Raw genomic sequence first — 19,227 nt, forward strand, 5'->3', positions numbered from 1 at the left:
ACTGAGTGTGCTCTCTGCCTACGCAGAGCTTGGGCATGTTCCCTTTGGGGACCAGCACCTCATAGAAGGAGGACCTAATCACCTAACCCAGTGCTTGCAATGCACAGTCCTGAAGTAACTCACAGAAAGAAGTCTGTAACAGGGTATGTTATTATCTTGTTCATCTGATTGGAAATAAAAAGCAGAGCTATCAGAGGAAAGGGAGACACCAGTTTGGTTGCCTGTGTTGCCATCTCCTGCTGGCAGCAGAGCAGGATGGGCACAGCACTCAGAGCAGCCACAGCTGGTTTGGCCATTCTGGTTAGTGTAATGGCTGAGGGCCAGATACACCCAGGACCATGTTCATTTCTGTGCAGGACGGTGCCCCTCGGCAAGACAGGCATCTTGTAAGATGAACGTTCTGCTGTAACTGCCCTCCCTTCTCACAAGCATTGAGTCAGTGGGGGGAGAAGCAAACCTTCAGGCAGGGCTATAAGATGGCACTTGGAAAGTACCTGAAGGCTGAAGCAATAGTAACTCCACTGAAAGTCATTTAAAAGTCAGTGAGACTTGGACTTTTAAATCGTTCTAGTGCTTTTTGTACAAGTTACCATCAGTATTTGAAAATCTAATCTATTAGCTGTGCCTCCATTGCACCATCCATCTGAGGATCTCTAATCTAAGCTGTAAATATCTATAAATCTGTAATACCTTATGAATTCTCTATATTGACTTGAATTTTTGGATGTTCACAGTATGAGTGTATTGATTAAGGTAAATAGGAAAAATAACGCAGTCGGTAATAAAAGCTGATGGTAGATCAGCCCAGTTAGGTGGGTGACAGGCCAGGATGGAGATCCAGCAGGCAAAGGCCAGCAAGTCAGCATGAGCAGCTTGTGTGGCCAGTCCATCTTTTCCTCCCTGGGACAAGGGAGAGTCCAAGGGAAACCTGCTGAGGGGAGAGCATGTCTCCTGATCCTTGAATCAGCTGTAATCATGTTACCATCAGGTGACACAAGGTATATCTGTCTGCCTTTAACTCGCTGTTAAGCAACGCTTCGGGATTTAATGGCACTGACAGAAGTCCAGCAGACCTCACAGTTTGTTAGGTAAATAGGGCTCATTCTCAGGGTCCTGCTTCTCAACTCAGGGCTGTCTTTCCCAGTAGGAGCGGCTGCAGGATTGTGCCCTGGGAAAGAGAGTGATGCCTCACACCCCAGGGAGGTACAGCCAGAGCAGCAGAGGTGTCACTCACCACCGCACACTTCTGGGGGAGAACAGCCACAGGTTATCCAGTTCAACAGCTGATATGGACCTGTACCATTTATTAGTGATCTGCAGGGACAACCAGACTCCCTGACATGGATGTAGCATTAGGCTTAGCTGCAAGACCAGAATCAGTAGAATTTTTATCCTGAGTATCTTCTTTTCTGGTTCAAGCTCCTTGGGATATTAACTCGGCTTGTTCTAACTCAGTCTTTTATCCTTGTGTTTTATAAAGCAAAAGAGCTTTATTTCTCTGTTAATTTCCAGTGTATTGCTGTCTTGTTTTAAATAAAGCTCCTGCTCTATTTTTGAATAACATAATGAGTGAAAAATTACTTTATTCATCCTGGTGGCAGGACAGCAATTTGTTACACTGCCAGCTAGAGGACCTGGATCAGAAACAAATTTGGGTTCCCAGGCTCTATGCCAGAAGAGCTGAGACATATTTTTGAGGTGATGTACGTGGACTCTAGGGGGAGATTGTTGACTGAACTGAGCTGCTTTCACAAACATCCTGCCAGCTGAGCCTTGACACGCTGCTGGTCTTTGCCTCAAATGGGCAGGTCCCCTGGCCCGCACTGCACGCCGTGGCTGGGAGCTGCTCGCAGGAGCTGGAAGCACAGGTGAAGGATTGAGGATGCTTGCAGCGGAAATTAAGTTCTTGCGTTCACACTTACTTATCACTTACTATTCCATTGATCCAAGCACAAGGATCATGTGTAATGATGACTGTGGGTTGTTGGAGGGGGGGTTGTTGCCCTTTTCACGTGGGGCCAGAGCTGAAATTTGAGCAGAAGATGACGCAAGGCCATTGCTTCCCATGTGACCACCCCAGACTTGACCTAGTTCCACATCACCCTTTGAAAACACTCTCTGTTGCTTCCCTGTAGCTCTTTCCACCATGCTCCGTGGCGCTTCCTTATCTCCCAGACCATTTCCACCTTGGCCATGTTCCTGCTATCTTAGCAGATGCAAGGTGGAAGCTGAAGGCTTGGACTTCTAGTGGAGCAGCCCTGAGAAGTTTGGTAGCTCTGAAGCTGCAGCTTTTTTAAAGGACTGAACTTACATAAGGCCTGGTCTGTTACAGTTGTTGTTCATGTAAGGCAACATCTTCCAGCTGCTGTTCTCTTCATGGATAAAGATATTGTCAGCTGGAATGATCTGCTTCCATATTTTGTATAGACATATTAAGTGCTTGGAAAAACTCCAGGTACTTCAAGTGAGTCTGTAAAGGGAAAAGCTACAGGCTGAGACTACAATGGAGAACATGTTGTTAGGACCATTTTATCGAAAAATAACTCCCTTTTCTTTTATCTGGCTAGACGCAATACTGATAATTATGACTCTATGATTAGATGGTCATGGATAGGTATGTTAATGTATTATTTTCTGATGTTTATGTATACCTGTAGTTAGAGGGTGAAATGCAGGTTATTAGTAGCACTGTTGGAGTAGTAGGAAGGTACTTCAAAATCAAGAGAAGTCTGCATAGACCTGAGTCATGTGTCCTAGATATACGACAATTACCATAATAGACAAGAAACGGTTTTCAAGCAAAGCTATGAGGTGACACGTTTAAAGCAAAGGAAGTTTTTCACACAGTCAATAGTTAAAGTGTGGAACTTCTTGCTACAGGCTGTTGTTGACGCTGAAGCTTACACGAACCTTTCTGAAAGTTGATAGGAAAAAAATATCTTTGGTTTTACAGACAGCAACATCTGATTGCTTCTTTAGCTTCAGCTTTTAAGCAGCAATTCTCTGGAAGGACAGGAGAACGCTGCAGAGTATCACTGTGCATTTGCCCCTTCTTTAGGGGGCCTTCTTTAGATTTGTTCTTCTTTGGAGCTTGGCTGGAATATGGACGTGGGCAAGAGAAGCTTTGCTCTGACTGGCTTCTTCAACTCTTACAGTAAACGTTAAATGGAGTTATGTGACAGGGAGGTAAGGAAGAAATAAAGGTAGAGGGTTGGATGCTGATTAGCACTGGCATAAATCCAAGGATGCAATCAACTAGCTCACAGAACCACAGAGCACTGGGGTACCTGAGGACAGCTTCAGCCCAGCTCCCTAAGGACTCTGCAGGCGCCAGCATCACACTTCCCGCTCAGTAAGGCAAGCACAGGCATAAATTTCCACCTGGCCAATTTCAAGATCTTATTCCATCTGCTCAACCTATGAGAGAATAAATGGCTGAAGGGGAACCCATTAACTTCAGTAAGGACCACCTTTGTGTACTTGATGACTAAAATTCTACTCTTGAGCAGAGTGGAAGACACACTTGCCATGGTGTGTATTTGCACACACAAATAAGTGTTATCACCAAGGGCCCAGCTGCAGACCCACACTTCACGTGTGAGTGCAGCCTGACTCTGGCTCCCTAAACCTGATGTGTGTGTATGGGAATTCTGAGTCAACCCTGGCTGTGTACAAGAAATGTGCAAGATCAGAGCTGTAGCAGAAGAACAGGTAGTAACTTACTCATGGCAGTGCTTGTTTCAACCCATTTGTTTTGCCTTCTCCATTTTTGTAGAGGTTGTGACAATGGACAGAAATACATAAAAGTAAGGGAGATGTGTGTACTCTCTGGCCTCATCTGGTCAGCACTTACAGATTTCTCACTTGGCAAAGTGACTACCCTGTAATCACTGCAGCATCTAAATCTTGGCTTTTTTTTTTTACTGGGACCTGTGCGTGATAATGGATGAGCAGAGAGGCAATTTCTTTCATAAGGAGATATTATGCAATTTAAAGGGGCCACAGTTTTTCCTGTTTGTTGAATCTATGAGTTTTTTGCTTTGTGAACATCTGAATTTTCTTTATGCAGGTAAGAAATACCTACAGTTTGTTGTAATGATATGACCAAAGCACAGAGTAGCTCAGCATTCCCCACTGATTGAAATCCACTGGGATCTTGACAGCTATGAGATTATGTTGTTTGGAGGGCCAAGAGGAAGGAGGGGTAGCAGGACCGGTTTTCCAGTAGAGGTAACAGCCACAGTGTGGCTTGGGATTGAGCTGCATTTGCCCTGGTGCCCAGCATCCTCCAGCTGGCCCCAAAGTGGTGTCGGCGTTACCCGGTGCTGGCTGTGTGCCCCGGCCATGGCGTGGCAGTCTTGCAGGAGTTTGCAGAGGCCAGTATCTCATGAACCCTCCCAGGTGACCTCTTAGGTCAAAGCCATCCAGGGCACTCTCAGCAATTGACTGGCATCGACCAGTCCAGAGATTTACTGACATTTGTAGCCAAGTTTAGACTTTGTTGCACGCAGTTAAAAGCTGTCCCGCCAGTTTGTTTGCTGATACTCCCCCAGATCTGGCATTCTTCTGATTATGTAGCCAACTGTAGTTTGTTATTATTCAGACCAAATCGTGCCTTGGGCAAAACTGACATCACTGCTGGGCCTCATTAGGGAGATGAGGAGCAGGGTGTGGGGAGCCGGCTGCAGGAAGTGCCCCTGTTTCCCACCACTGAACCGGGCGGTGAACGCCCCTCGCCAGGCAGGTTGGTGGGGTCTGTGGTTTCAGTGTAGCCCTTTGCCAATGCCCTTCAGTTACAGGAGGGGTAGGAATCTCTCTAGATGGAGAGCTTTTGTCCTGGTTTCAGCTGGGATGGAGTTAATTTCTTCCTAGCAGCTGGTAGAGGTCTATGTTTTGGATTTAATATGAATAATATTGATAACACACTGGTTTAGGTGTTGCAGTGCAGTGCTTATGATAAGTCAAGGACTTTTCAGTTTATTGTGCTCTGACAGTGAGCAGGTCCAGAAATAAACTGGAAGGGAGCAGAGCCAGGACAGGTGACCCAAACTGGCCAAAGGGATATTCCATGCCATCGAACGTCATGCTCAGTGTGGGGGGAGATGGCTGCCAGGGGCTGATCACTGCAGGGGTGTGGGCTGGGCGTCAGTCAGCAGGTGGTGAGCACTTGTATTGTGCATCACTTGTTCATCTATTATTATTACTGTTGTTGATTAATATTATGATTACTATTTTTATTATTACCTTTATTTCAGTCATTAACTTGTTCTTAACTCTTGAGCTTTACCTTTTTCCGTTTTTCCTTTCCATTCCACCTGGGGCTGGTGGACAAGTGGCTGTGTGGGACTTAGCTGCTGGCTGGGGTTAAAACACAAGAGCTTTTGAAAAGTTGGCATGCACGCTGTGTGATGCAGGCTGCTCCATTGCTGTCTTGTGTTTGCTTTTTTCTAGTCACCGTTTTAAAGAGCAGTACTAACAGGGCAGCATGGTTTCTGTGCATCTCTAGTAACTTCAGAATCATGGATTTAAATAAATGAAGACTAATCACATTGTTGTTGGTAGGTGTTAAAGTCTTTGTCTTCAAGTAGTGCAGAATTTCTTAGTCTGCTTAGTAACATTGACAGTTTGGAAGAAAGACAGTGATTAGTGAAATCTGGAATAATTATTTCATTTTCAAACTTCTTTTGCTAACCATTTTTCTTTTCTTGTGTTTAAATATCACCTTGATGTTGCTTTATGTCTCCCTTACTTTACCTTACTTTATACCCTACTGGACTTTAGCTATGTAATTCCTGTCTTTCCCTTTTATCTAGTTGTTCCCGACCTTTGGAGCTGATTGTGTAACCAGAGGTGCAAGTAATGTTTTCCCACTGAAGATCAGACATGTCATGTAAGACATTGTCTTTAATGTCACTCTGTAGTTCACTCTGTCTTGCTAGTTCACCCTGCAACAAGTTACTAAAATTAACTTATAAATGGTGTGAGTAATTTATCTTATGAAGAAAAGTACTGTTTGAAGAGAATAAATGCCTGTTCCAACCACCACCACAGCAGCAAACTCCACCACTGGTGCTGCTAACATGCAACCATTATCTGCCTCTTATTTCACACTAAACAGAAGAACAAAAGCATTCTTACAAATGACTGTTTCTAAACATATCAGAAGATTTTTTTGACTAGCACCTAAGAAATGAAACTGTGTTTTTGTAAGACTTCAGTTTTTATTTTGGCACCAATTATAGATGTTCACAGAACTATCAGTAAGTGCAGGCTCTGGAGATGGGCTGCTTCTCATTAAACATGCATGTGCTATTGTCTTCTTACTTCTTTAGACCTGGCTTTCATTTTGAGGTCAGACTTTAATTTCTGAAGAATGTAATTTAAAGTTATGTGTAGTGCTTTGTGATTACCTGGAACTACTAAAGAAAAAGACTTGGCAGTGGCAAAATAAATATGTAGGAGTTGTAGCTGCCTTAACTCTGCTAGAAGTAGTAAAAAAGAAGGTCTAAACATTTGAGTGATTTTAACAAGGGGGCAGAAGCCAGTGAAGTGTCTGTTGCATTGCAAAAAGTTTTACAGGCAGAAGCTGACAACACAGGAGGCTCCTGCTCTCTGTATTTAAAGTTTACTTTGCCATTTGTCTTCAGCGGGTTCAGTGTTGTAGTGAATAATTTATAGGCAGCATGAATGAGCTCATTAGTCACCTTTTCAGAGCTTAAGTGAGTTTTGTGGTTGTCATTTACATGGGTCTTCTGTTCGAAGGCACGACAAAAGGACGGCTCAGTGGCTGCCTGGTTTGTGCTGGCACAGCCCCACTGGCCTGTCTGCTGCTGAAACCCCAGCTCTGCTGCCCAGCAGTGCTCCAATAACCTGCAGGGCTTTTTCCAGGGATAGCTTATTTCTTTCTTTTTACATGTGGTATTTGGTCTGTTATTGTGTTGTTTTCATGTTGGGGATGTTTTTCATTGTGAAAAAGAATATTGAAGATTATGTGACAGGTGATGTGGAATAAGTAAAACCCTCTACTTGCATACAAGCAATAAAAGGGACTTTTCTCTCCCAATATTCTCTTACAAGTTTTGTTACAGCGTGTCTTGATTTTGGCTGTGATGGAGTTAATTTTCTGCCTAGTAGCTGATACAATGCTGTGGTTTGGATTTATTATGAGAATGGCATTGGTAACACGCTGCTGGTTTACTTGTTGCTGTGCAGTGCTCAGCCTAAGTCAAGGGCTTTTCAGTTTCCCATGCTCTGCCAGCCAGCAGGTGCACAAGAAGCTGGGAGAGAGCACAGCCAGGACAGCTGACTGCAACTGGCTGAAGGAATATTCCATATCAAAGAGTATCATGGCCAGTAGATAAACTGGGGGAGTTGGCTGGGGAGTGCAGGGGTACGGGCTGGGCATCGCTCAGCAGGTGGTGAGCAATTGTGTTGTGTATCATGTTTGTGTCCATCTTGGGATTATTTCTCTCTCTCTCCCTTTCTCATATCTTTTTTTCACTACTACTATTAATGTAATATTGTACTTTATTTTATTTATTAAGCTGCTCTTAACTCACAGGTTTTTCACCTTTTTGTGATTCTCCTTCCCATCCCACCAGGGGTGGGAGAAGTGAGTAAGCTACATGCATAGTACTTAGTTGCTGGCTGAGATCTAGCCACAACATAGCCATAACATTTTCTTGTCCTTGAAATGCTTATGGAAGTGCTAAACTGTGCTGGAACTAGCTGAACCTAAGAAAAGGGATTAACTATCAATGTTTACAAGACTGCAGATTTAAAGAGAAAAACATTCCCAAGATTATTTCATAGCGCTTCAGCAGCTGAGACCCACCCCATCCTTGTGACATCCCTGTGAGAAACCTGTGGAATGTGAAATTTGCCTGCAAAAAGTCTGTCAGGTGCCAGATGCACCATACCTCCCAGATCACTGCAGCTGCTCACTGAAGTTACCTGTTGCCAGAAAGACTGGGGCAGTGCCAGAAGACCTGGCAGAAATTAATGTCCCAGTGAATAAGTCAGTCATTAGAACAATACACTCTTGTCACCATAGAAAAGCCAAAAGCTTCTCGCAGGGAAACCCACCTCACAGGACATGAATGTAGCAGCCAGGGGGGTGGTTCTCTGGCCACAGAAATTGTTACTGGGATGTGGGTACTTGAGCTGTGCTTTTTTTGCTATGCCAGGTTTTCTCCTTCCTCCCAAATCTTGCTTACCTGCTGTGCCTGATTGCTGCTCTCTGGTTCAGCCTTGGAGGCCACCCCACTTGTGGCTGTGGAGGGGAGCACAGAACAAGCAGAACATTTCTGCAGATGGTACTGACTCTTTTTAGTCCTTCCACTGCAGTTTTTCATTGCTTTCCATTCCTTGCTCCTTGGCGCTTTCGGTGAGCTGGTCTGTAGCACTAAAAACACACCAAGGATAGCAGTCTGCTCGCTCATTTTATGGCACTTGGTGTGTTTCTGCACCCTCTCAGCTCTGTTTGCAGACACAACTGTAGGTCAGCCATGCTTGTGCTTCATTCCTGCACCACCTCATGCAGGCTATCATAGTTGTCTCTGTGTTGTTGCAATATGGGAATCTGCGTTTCACAGGATTTCCTCCAGGACCAGTGTTCAAGAATCATACAGGAAAAGTAGAGCCAAGTAGTGAGCAGAGGAAAGAACCCTGGAGTATCCTGTGCTACAAAAAGCTGGACATCAAGCTGGGACTCACACAAGTCTAGTTGTGGCTAGGAAATGCACCTGGCACAAGGAAATGTTCAGAGGAGAATAATTGCCTTGTGGCTTACAGCAGTAGTGATGGTAAACTGTGTTTAGTGTCACTTGCCGAGAACTTCAGTTGATGAGATGTGAGCACAAACTTTACTACCTGTGAGGTCTTGTTGCAGACTTAATTTTGCATGCATAGATACACAAATAAAGGCCAAATTAACAAAATAACTGATGAAGTGAACAGTTTGTATTCAGGAAAAGTGAGGCAGAATTTGAGAAGTTGACTTGAAATAATTTTGTCTTAGTTTTAGGAATTCCACTTGGCAATGCAGTTTGAGAATATTATTAAAAGAACATGGCTTTCCATTGTAGTTTTCCCCAAAACTTCTGATCTTTACTTGTCTGCAGTGTTGGCTGCTGCTTTTCCTCCACAATGCTTTTGAGAACAAAAATACAGTTGATTTCTGGTTCTGCTGATTACTTGTAAGTTTGACTTGAGCTGCCAAGTGGTGAATACTGATGTTGAGATAACACCCGGCCACATCTCATGGCATTGCACCTTTACAACACACAGCAGAGTTTGAGCACCAAACTCCAGAACATAGTTCCTTCAATTTTCAGCCTCTTTAAACACTGCACCTGTACTAGAAATACTGGCTTTTATTACAGTTAATCTACCAACTGAGTTACTTAGGTGAGTTCAGACCTTTATAGCAGAAGACTCCAGTAAAGATATGTCCCTGCAACATTTTGCTTTCCACTGACTAGGCTACTAAAATAAGCTGCACTTGCAGAAGCTTCCCTCTCCCAGTAGAAGCTAGGTTTGTGCTTGGGGTCCTTGTATGCTGGGTAATTACACTGTGAAAGTGTCTCTTATATGGACCCATTTTAACAAATGTTTGTAGGACAAATGAGCACGCATGATGCTGTCCTCCCACCACACTCATGCACAGAAACACAATTGCTGGTAGCTTCTCAGCTGCATATAATTTTAGCACTAAGTATACTCATTTTCCTAGAAACTGCAAGCAAGTGCTACTACAATAACATCATAAATGTGCATACATTAATTTATAAAGGAGCTATTTAATAAAAAATGTGGATTTTATTGGGATAAATTAATTTTATTTTAGCCTGTGAAACTGAAATACCATAGCTAGTTTGGTTTGCTCAGACTTCTGACAAAGCTTTGTATTGGTGCTCCTTTTCTTACAGATTCAGTTTTGTTTCTGTTGGGTTTTGCCTGCTGGGGAGAATGAGAACTTGAAGCCTTATTAATTGCAAGGTTGGGAAAATGCATTTTAAACCTGATTCCATTTCTTGAGTGAATGAGCAAAATATAGATCTTACCAGTTGGTAAGCTGGAGTAAGCTGGGCCTTCCCTGCATGTGCAGCTTGTAGCTTAGTGCTTGTTGTGGGTGAAGAAATGGGAAGGCATGCTTGCAAAAGCCATGGGATGGGCAGGCAGGGTACAACTGCACTCAGAGCAGCTGTGAAGCCAGAGTTGCTCTCTTTCAGGGCAGCAGGGCACTGTTTGTCAGCCCGTTAGGTGTGTTACCTCTGTACAGGGCAGAGACTCTGGCTGTTCTGGTACTGTGCCAGGAATTCAGACACGGCTGTTTCTCTCCCCCAAAAGCAGGCATAGTGCAAAAAACAAAACCAAGCTGGTCTGCTGTGGTTAAAAATAAAGAAGTGTTGATACTGCAGGAGAAGAATGCTGAGAACAGGAGTTGTGAAAGCGGAAATGAATAAACACTGTATTCACTATTTAGTTTTTATAAGTTCCTGAAGGTGTCTAATGTGCTTGTGCTCTGTACAAGATTAAATCCATTGCCTCAGAGAAAACAGAAGATTAGAAATATCAAGACTGATGGGGACTCAGCAGTCATTCTGCATGGGGGAAGAACTTCACACAAAATGAGATGGTCAGTGTACAGGTGCCAGGCCTGAGCTGTGTCCCACACTGAGGGTCTGATAGCAAGAGGCAGCAGCCCTATTCGCATCACTCTTTGAAAAGTACATCAGGACCCTTAAGAATTAGGAGGGTTATTTTGTACAGCTGTGTAATTCTAAATCCTAATGAGCAAGCTTTGCTGGCAAACTTGCAGCAGACTTCAGGGAATAAATCTGAGTCTGATGTAGAGAGAATAAACGTTGACAAGGACACCAGTCAATAAAGACATGGTAATTGGAGACCAAGTGAGGAAGAGGGGCTTAAAGGTGAGGATAAATAGTGCAGGACTGTTGAAGTGTGGCAGGTGAGGCCAGAAGGCAGAAAGTAGAAGTATTTAATAAAGTTATGTGATGTGGTGTCCTGCTTTTGGCTGAGACAGTGATGCTGTATTTTTGGATTCAGTATGAGAAATAAGTTGATGTCACACTGATGTTTCACTTGTTGCTGTGCAGTGCTTGCCCTAAGCCGAGGACTTTTCAGTTTCCTGTGCTCTGACAGTGAGCAGTGCACAAGAAGCCAGGAGGGAGCATGGCCAGGACAGGGACCTGAACTGGCCAAAGGAATTTTCCATACCATAGATCATCATGGCCAGTATATAAACTGTGGGGAAATTGACCTGTTACTACTTCTTAGTAACAGGGCATCTGTCAGCAGGTGGTGAGCAAATGTATTGTGCATTACTTGTTCCTCTTGGGTGTTATTCCTCTTTCTGTCTCTTACTATTATTATCATAATCTTTTTTAATTATGAAACTATTCCTATCTTAACCCATGAGTTATGGGTTTTTTTTGTTTTTTTAAATTCTAATTCCTCTCCTCACTGTGTGTGTTTGGCAGGGGGAGCGAGCGACTGTGTGGTATTTAGTTGCTATCTGGGGTTAAACCATGACACATGGTCATAATACTAGCAAAGAAAGATGTTCCCAGCAGACGGAGATTGAGGGGGGAAGATGAGCCCATGACCCTTGCTGTGCTTGTGTGCTCAATGGCTTGTGGGAAATTTTCAGGGATTCCAGTCTAGAGGAGGATAAGAGATAAAGGAGTATAGAGAGATGGCTGGAAATCCTCATTAAATAAGATACTGCAACATCTGCAGTTGGTATTCTGAAATCTGAGTGGAAAGATTAGACTGTTGTATATTAGCCCACAAGGGTAAAGTGCAGCTCTGCACTATTGGAACTTCTAATCAGCCTTCAGTACGGCAAGTACTTTGGTCTTGATGTACAAACAGTTTCATCTGTCAGTGTTGCAAATCTTATGCTAAATGAATTAGTATTATTGCTGTCTCAGAAATGGGGAAATCAACACCCTAATAAATTTGGGGGCTTGCCTGAGATTACAGGGAGTATTTAGTTACTTGATGGCCATACATTAGTTGTTCTGCTGCTGCTGTAGTCTCTAACCCAGTGGTTAATGTTCTTTCACTGGAGCTGCATTAGAGTGTGTGCTCCTTTCTTAAATTAGTTGTATTAGGTATTCCAGCAAAGAGTCAGAATTTGGGGAACAGTCTTCTCAAGAGGCAAGATAGTAGTGTTTACATCATTGCTGGTGTGTTAGTGCTCTGCAAGTCACCAGCTCTGCTTGCTGTTGAGCTCAGGGGTAAGTGGGAGCCAGCAAGAGGCTGCCCCGCTCTGCTGCCTCTCACGGGACACCTCAGCGGGGAGCGGCTGGCAGCCGCGGGCAGGCTGTGCCCCAGCCTGTGCCCCAGCCTGTGCCCAGCCCGTGCCCCAGCCCGTGCCCCAGCATGGGACACCTCAGTGTGGAGCTGCTGGCAGCCGCGGGCAGGCTGTGCCCCCCCTGTGCCCCAGCCCGTGCCCCAGCCTGTGCCCCAGCCTGTGCCCCAGCCCGTGCCCCAGCCCGTGCCCCAGCCCGTGCCCCTGCTCTCCTAACCTTCCCTGCCACCTGCTGCTGGCCCCTGTGCTTGATCATGCCGGCTTTTCTGTCTACACAGCAAATGTCTCACAGTGGCCCTTCAATGCAATCTCTGGTGTGCACTCTGGGGAAATTCCTACCTACCATGGAAAAACCAGAAAACTCTGATCATATTCCACCCATATTCATGGGGAATTTGGCCACCAATTCTGAACAGAACTGAGCTGAATAGGATGCATACATAATGTATTCAGGGTATAATTTTCTTTGCATACTACCCTGCATCTCATGAGGCTTCCCCCTTCTCACTTCAGAAATACTTCTCATTAGCTGAATTCTTCTTGGTAGTCTTTCAAGACACTTGACTTTTACAAGTGATAATAAATGCAATAAATCTCCTTGCTTGCCAATAGAGAGGCATGTTGATTCACTCAGAAAAATGTCTGAAGCATTTGGAGTAAATTCAGGTGGGTGGAGTTATGACTTGATAATTTAGTTTGGGTTTGAAACCAAACGGCCGTGAGAGAAGAACTGCATAAACGAATGGTCTTGCTGCCTGTTGGATGTTAGGGCTGGTGGAGTCACAGGGCAGGATTGCCAGTGGGTAATGATGATACTCTGCTGCCTGATAGGTATTCTTCCCATTCTGCAATTCAGCTGCTGGTGTGTCTTCTTGAAAATATGCAAGAATGTGAAATAGCAGTTCACTGGGTAGGAGAGGGAAAGCTATGGGCAAAAGAAGTCTTAGCTAGTTATGACAGGAATTTCTAGTTCCAGAGAATCAATGAAATGCATCTTATCCCTGCACTTTGAGAATGAGGTGCTTGCTACTCTTATCTAAAACTGGGAATTTCATGAGTGTTAAAGAGATTAAAGGAGGTTACCCATCCATTGGGAAATAATGCAGAATTCCCTAAAGGTCTTGAGGCAGCTGTTCTAACTTTTCTAAATAAAACAGCTAAAGTGTTTTCCTTCCTAGCTTAGTGACAATTTCTATGTCCGGGGAGGACTTCACCGAGGAGGATGCCTGTATTTCTGACTTAAGTGATAATGTTTATACATTTCTGCAGCAGGCATTTTCTGTAGTGAAAGGAGAATTTATTTTATAGTATGCTAGATCTGCAAGCGTTGTTTACCCAGAGTGGAAGATGTTTGATTTTTGTGGACCGGCTATGAAACAGTTCCATGTACTTGTTTTGTGGGTAGACAGCCATACTTTAATTTTGTGCTGCAAATCACTGAAGCTACTTGAGATCTGGCATGTAATGTATAGGAGACTATATGTTCAGCTAGTGCTGTCTAGACTGGGCAACTTCTTTATTTTTAAATCAAGTTAGTTCCCTTCAATTAATTCAACTGATGGCAAGGGGTTTTTACTCACGTTAATGCTACTTATGTCAGGGTATGATAGCAGAGGAGAAAATGCACCATATTTCCTAATTGAGCCAAGCCTTGTTTTAGAGCAGATTTCCTTCAGGAAATATCCCCCCCTTTCCGTCGGCAGTTCCTGCAGATTTCTGCAGCACGGTTCTTGGCTGTGCACCGCGCACCGCGGCAGTGGCCGTAGTTTCCCGACGCCCGGAGGCAGCAGCGGAGCCGCCGGGCGGGACCGCGCGCCCGTGGCTGCCCGCTCGCGCCGCGGGGCAGGTGCCTGCCTGCACTGCAGGACCGTGTGCGCCGCCGGGCCCGCAGGCTCGCCCGTTTTCGGCAGGAATCACCTGCCCACCGGCAGGGTGCTGAAAGATGCCTCCCCCGCTCTCTTGCGGGAGAGGTAGAAGCAGGGCTCCGCTATGCGAAGCCATGGGCTGCCGGGGCTCGTCGGTGCCCTCGGTGTACGCCGCGGTTCAGCCGGGGTCGGTCTGGCCGGGCGGGGGGAAAGGGGACTCGCACAAGTGGGAGCGCCGCGGCTGCCGGTTCCCTGCGCACCGGGACTTCCCGAGCGCGGGGGCACGGCCGGGTCCCCGCCGCCGGCCGGCAGGAACCGCCGCCCTCCCCCACCGCCGGCGGCCCTCCCTTCCGCGGCTTCTCCCGTCGCGGCTGGCCCAGCCCACGTTTTCCCTCTCTCCCCTCCCTCCGTGGTCATGTGTCGCCTTTTTTGTTTGCAGTGGAAACAATTTCTCGCTCTCGGGCTCGCACCGAGGCGGACCGCTGCCCGTCGGGAGCACGGGGCGGGCGCGGGGCAGCCGGGCCCCATGCAGGCGGCGGAGCCCCGTGCGCCGGGACCCCCGCGGCACCCCCGGGGCTCGGGCTGAGGCGGGGGCGCGCCATGCCCGGCTCCGTCAGATGAAACTTTGTGCCACTGCCATGAAGGGACCGCGGTGAAACCGCCGCCCCCCGCCAGGTAAGTTGCTGTTGTTGTTGCTGCTGTTGGCGGGGGTTGCGCGGGGCGGAGCGGGCCGGCCGCGGGCAGCGGCGCGGTGCAGTCCCGCCCGGCTCGGCCCGGCCCCGCGCCCCGGGCGCCGCCGGACTTCCCTGCCGGCTCTCCGTGCCGGCCCGAGGGGGCTCCGCGGGGCCGCGGCCGCCCGGTCACCCCCGCTGCCTGGAGCGGGGAGAGAGAGACAGGGGAAAATATCATGAAGTGATACGGCCCTTTGGGAGGATACTGGCAAATAAGGAAATTAAACAGAAAGAGAGCAGCGTGTTGTCATAGCAACAGTGCAATTAAATTACTTTACTGTCAGCCATCATATAATTTTCCTGTTTAGAAGCTCGTGGGACGGAACTTCCATTTGGAGTCAAAGTTAAGTGTGCGGCTTAGGTAGGCGATGCCGGTGCCCCTGGACGCCGGCGATTCCCTTGTTTACCTCTGGTTGCGCTGGATGCAGTTTTGAAAACTAGGAAGTGGGGCCGACGCAAATTTGGCCTCCTGGTGTTTACATCTGCCTCGGTATTTTTTCCTTTTCCAGATACTTACTCATGTAAAACTGCGCATTTTCACTGAAGATATTGAGTCTATTGATGTGCTTCCGTGCAGAAAAGTTCGGTGTGTTTCATTTTTAGTAAATAATCTCCTTTCTTGTAACTTCTTTATAGAAAGACACAAAGAACTTAAAAGTTTTTGGTTTTGCCCATTTATGACAGCAAAATTAAAGTCCATTATTTCTCTTTCCCATAATGGCTGTGTTGCTCTATTTGTCCCTGCAGACAGATTGTTCATTCTGTTGTGACCTGTAGCTTTTTTTGCCTTTCATTTACAGTATTGACTCTGTGACTGCATGACTTCAGGTACTGCTGGGGTTATGTTTTAGGTACAGGGAATCATTTTGTTCTTGTTCAGTGTTTGTGCAGAACGTTTCGTCCATTTAAATGCTGTTATTAACTCCGTCCAGTTTTTGTTCCACTTCTGTTCACATCTCCAGAGCTAATTCCTGGCAGTTTGACTGTTTGTAGAAGCTAAGGGAGCCTGTCTCCTGCTTCTGAGGCAGAATTGTTGGGCTCGTCTACTTCTCTTGAATTGGGCAGGGGCCCAGTTTCACTTTGCTTCGGAAGTGCTCAGGACATTCCAAGTATTCGTGCTCACAGGTGTCCCCCTGGGCCTGCTGGTGCCATACTCAGCAGCTCACCCCACCTCACACAGCCATTGCTGAGCATCACAGCGGTCTTTCTGACTCTTGTTTTCTGCTGTGTTTGAAATAAGTTCAGCTTATGTTAAAATCTTCTCTGTTTACATACATTTTTAAAGTGCTCTGTTGCTCTGGCACTTGCTTCCCCATTTTTTGGCCCTGGGCCCAAAACTACCGGGTGTTGCTTTCCCTCCTACTTTCTCCTGACCTTGCTGGTTCTGAAGTTCTGCTCTCGTTTCTGTTTTGGTACATCCAAGTCAGTATGGATGTTTGTCTGCCTATGCCTTTAGCCAGCGTGATTTTAATCATGGTGCTGTCGTATTGTCCTCCAATATGAAACAGCTGAAATTAATCTGAAGCAACTGGCCATAAGTCACTCTTATTATTTTTTTAATTCACATCCTTATTAAAGTGATACAATTGGGGTATTCAGTGGTTTGAAAACACCGCTTCTTCTTTAAAAAGACATGGTTTGGAATTTCCTCTGTGGGGCTTCATGTGCATGCAGAGCTGAGGTGTATCTGGATTATCATTTTATTCCATCAATTTAAATTTCTTCCCTTGTACTGACTTTAGATAATTTTATCAACGGTTGTGGATGAGTATTACATGAAACTGTTATGTTTAATACTGATGGCAAATGGCCAAGTGACCGGTTAGGGAAAAGCTGTCAAATTGTTACACAGGAACTTTTTATGAGCTAACTTTTCTCTCTTTCTCCCTTTTCTTTGGATTCACTCTCCCAGGAGCTGCTGTCTAAATGGGTCCAGTCATGCCTCCCAGTAAGAAGCCAGAGGGCTCAGGAATTAGCGTTCCCAGTGGATTGAGCCAGCGTTATCAAGATAGCGATTTATCAAAGGCACTTCATGATGACGAGGACCTAGATTTCTCTTTGCCTGCCATCAGATTAGATAAAGGGGCCATGGAAGATGAAGAATTAACTAATTTGAACTGGCTACATGAGAGCAAGAACTTGCTGAAAAGCTTTGGGGACTCGGTGTTAAGGAGCGTTAGCCCTGTTCAGGACATCGGTGATGACACGCCGCCGTCCCCTGCCCACTCTGACATGCCCTATGATGCCAAGCAGAACCCCAACTGCAAACCTCCTTATTCCTTTAGCTGCCTCATATTTATGGCCATTGAGGATTCGCCAACCAAAAGACTGCCTGTAAAGGATATATACAACTGGATTTTGGAACACTTTCCGTATTTTGCAAATGCACCCACTGGATGGAAAAATTCTGTGAGACATAATCTGTCCTTGAATAAGTGTTTTAAGAAAGTGGACAAAGACCGAAGTCAGGTGAGTTTGGAACTATGGGAACCTCTCTGGCTCTGAAAATATTCACCTGCTAATCCCAGAATATGTCCTTAACAGTGAAGTATAGAATGTGCAACCCTGTGCCTGGTAATGTAGTTGATTAAGTTCAGAGAGCTAGCATTTCTTTTGCATTGCTCATTCTGATTTTATTAAATTCATTGTCTAGACATCTGTAAGAAAGTGTTTGGGGTGTGTGTGTGTGTGTGTCTTTTCCCCCCAGCTGGTGTCTTCATGCATAGTGGTTAAATATTGTTTTTAGCTATCATGCTGTGGTAATGGTTTCCAGCTATACTAGATGAATGTAATCATGTTATAAATAGGCTGCTTGCTGTTCTTGGCTTATACAAATGTATAGTGAAAGGGTATGCCTTATGTAAGAGTCCATTGCTATTGCCCTGGTCTGTGTTGTAATCCAAAAAAACTTTTCTTTCTTTTATACAAGGAGTGTAATGGTGATGAAGCTTTCTTTCACGTGAGTTTTAGAGAAACTCTTCAAAGAGCAGAATCAGGTCTGGCATCAAAGGTGAAGGTTACCATTCGCCAAAATTTCTGGCATTCCTTGGGCTCGTGTAACTTGTGCAGCTGGTGCAGAGCAGAAGCCCTGGGAGCACATCTTTGCTTTCAGATCTCAGTTGTTGTCTCCTGGATTCACTGCTGATTCCCCAGCAGTGTCTGCAGGAAGAAGCTGTGTGCAAGGGAGTGGGAAAGGGAGCAGAGTGGTGGGGGCAGTCCCCTGCATAGCTTCTACTCTGTCAGTCTGCCTGGGAGCAGGAATCAGTTTCCAAAGGGGACCTTCTCAACAAGCAGTGGACTGGATGAATCTTTGGCAAAGTACGAGTATACTGTTAAAAATACCAGCTTGCAGATTAATTTCAGAGGCCTTCTCACAGGTTAGGGAACTAAATAGCAGGTAAAATCACGTCACTCACGGTCTGTCTCTAAAATTGGCTGAAGATCAGAAAGTGAACACTTTCCCCTGGCAGAAACAATAGATGCACTCAGCTTTTGTATTTCAGTGAGTTAAATGCTGTGATTGTCTTGTAACTTGTTACCCTGAAACTAGACTTCTCTTGGTGGTGCTGTTCTCCCTATTTTGTGTGCAATTTAACTTCAAAGCTCTGGAATAGAAGCTCAAGTAACTCTAGAGAAAAAGTCATACACTGTCCTAAACTAGCAACTTTTCATTTTAGATGAGTTAACTTTCTTTTCTACAGAGCTTTCATTTTGAAAAGGTTGACATGTCTGTCTTTCTTTCCTTTCTTTTTAAAAAGTATTTTTACCTAGAATCCACTGTCCCCGTATTGCTTATCACAGACTGTATATTTGTATTTTTATCAATTAATTGCTGTGAAATCTCATGTGTGAGATAAAAAAAATCTATTTTGAGACTGGATCTTGTTTTGTGTAAGCCAGAGTCTTAAATTCTGGTTTGGAAGACTGTAATAACAATGCCACAACAGACTTTTGTGACCCTGTTCCAGACTGTAAGAAATCTTCATAAGATGCATTAAAAAAACCCACCAAAATATGGTAACTGGCAAGGCATGTGTTTAACTCAGCCATTTCTGTTTTGTTCTGACCCTCTTCCTCTGTTTACAAGTTGACTATTTAGATTTCAGCTTCCTTCCTATGAGGAACTTGTCTTCATGTCTATCTGTCAAATATCCGGCCATGCACTGAGCTCCTCTGACCAATGCCACGCTGCACTGCTGCTCCGTGGGGACGTGGCACAGCACAATGCATGACTGGTCACCCAAGTCTCAAATTTGTGATTACAGCCATGGTTACAGAGCTAGACAACAAG

General features: G+C 45.3%; 1 protein-coding gene across 9 annotated transcripts in view; it reads left to right on the forward strand.

The window, feature by feature from the left end:
- FOXN3 (forkhead box N3) overlaps positions 1-19,227 on the forward strand; it is a 169,798-nt gene that overhangs the window by 20,062 nt on the left and 130,509 nt on the right. For 6 of the 9 annotated variants that reach the window (XM_039712432.1, XM_039712436.1, XM_039712439.1 and 3 more), the window contains exons 2-3: positions 14,645-14,880; positions 16,849-17,405. In XM_039712432.1, the coding sequence (XP_039568366.1) occupies positions 16,863-17,405 (543 nt within the window). In that variant the 5' untranslated portion in view covers positions 14,645-14,880; positions 16,849-16,862. Of the gene's footprint in view, positions 1-14,644; positions 14,881-15,445; positions 15,523-16,848; positions 17,406-19,227 lie in introns of all 9 variants that reach the window. The other 3 variants (XM_039712433.1, XM_039712435.1, XM_039712434.1) reach the window with 2 other exon arrangements.

This window comes from Passer montanus, unplaced genomic scaffold (assembly GCF_014805655.1).
Source record: "Passer montanus isolate IOZ18808 unplaced genomic scaffold, ASM1480565v1 scaffold27, whole genome shotgun sequence".
In the NCBI taxonomy this organism is placed as follows: domain Eukaryota; kingdom Metazoa; phylum Chordata; class Aves; order Passeriformes; family Passeridae; genus Passer; species Passer montanus.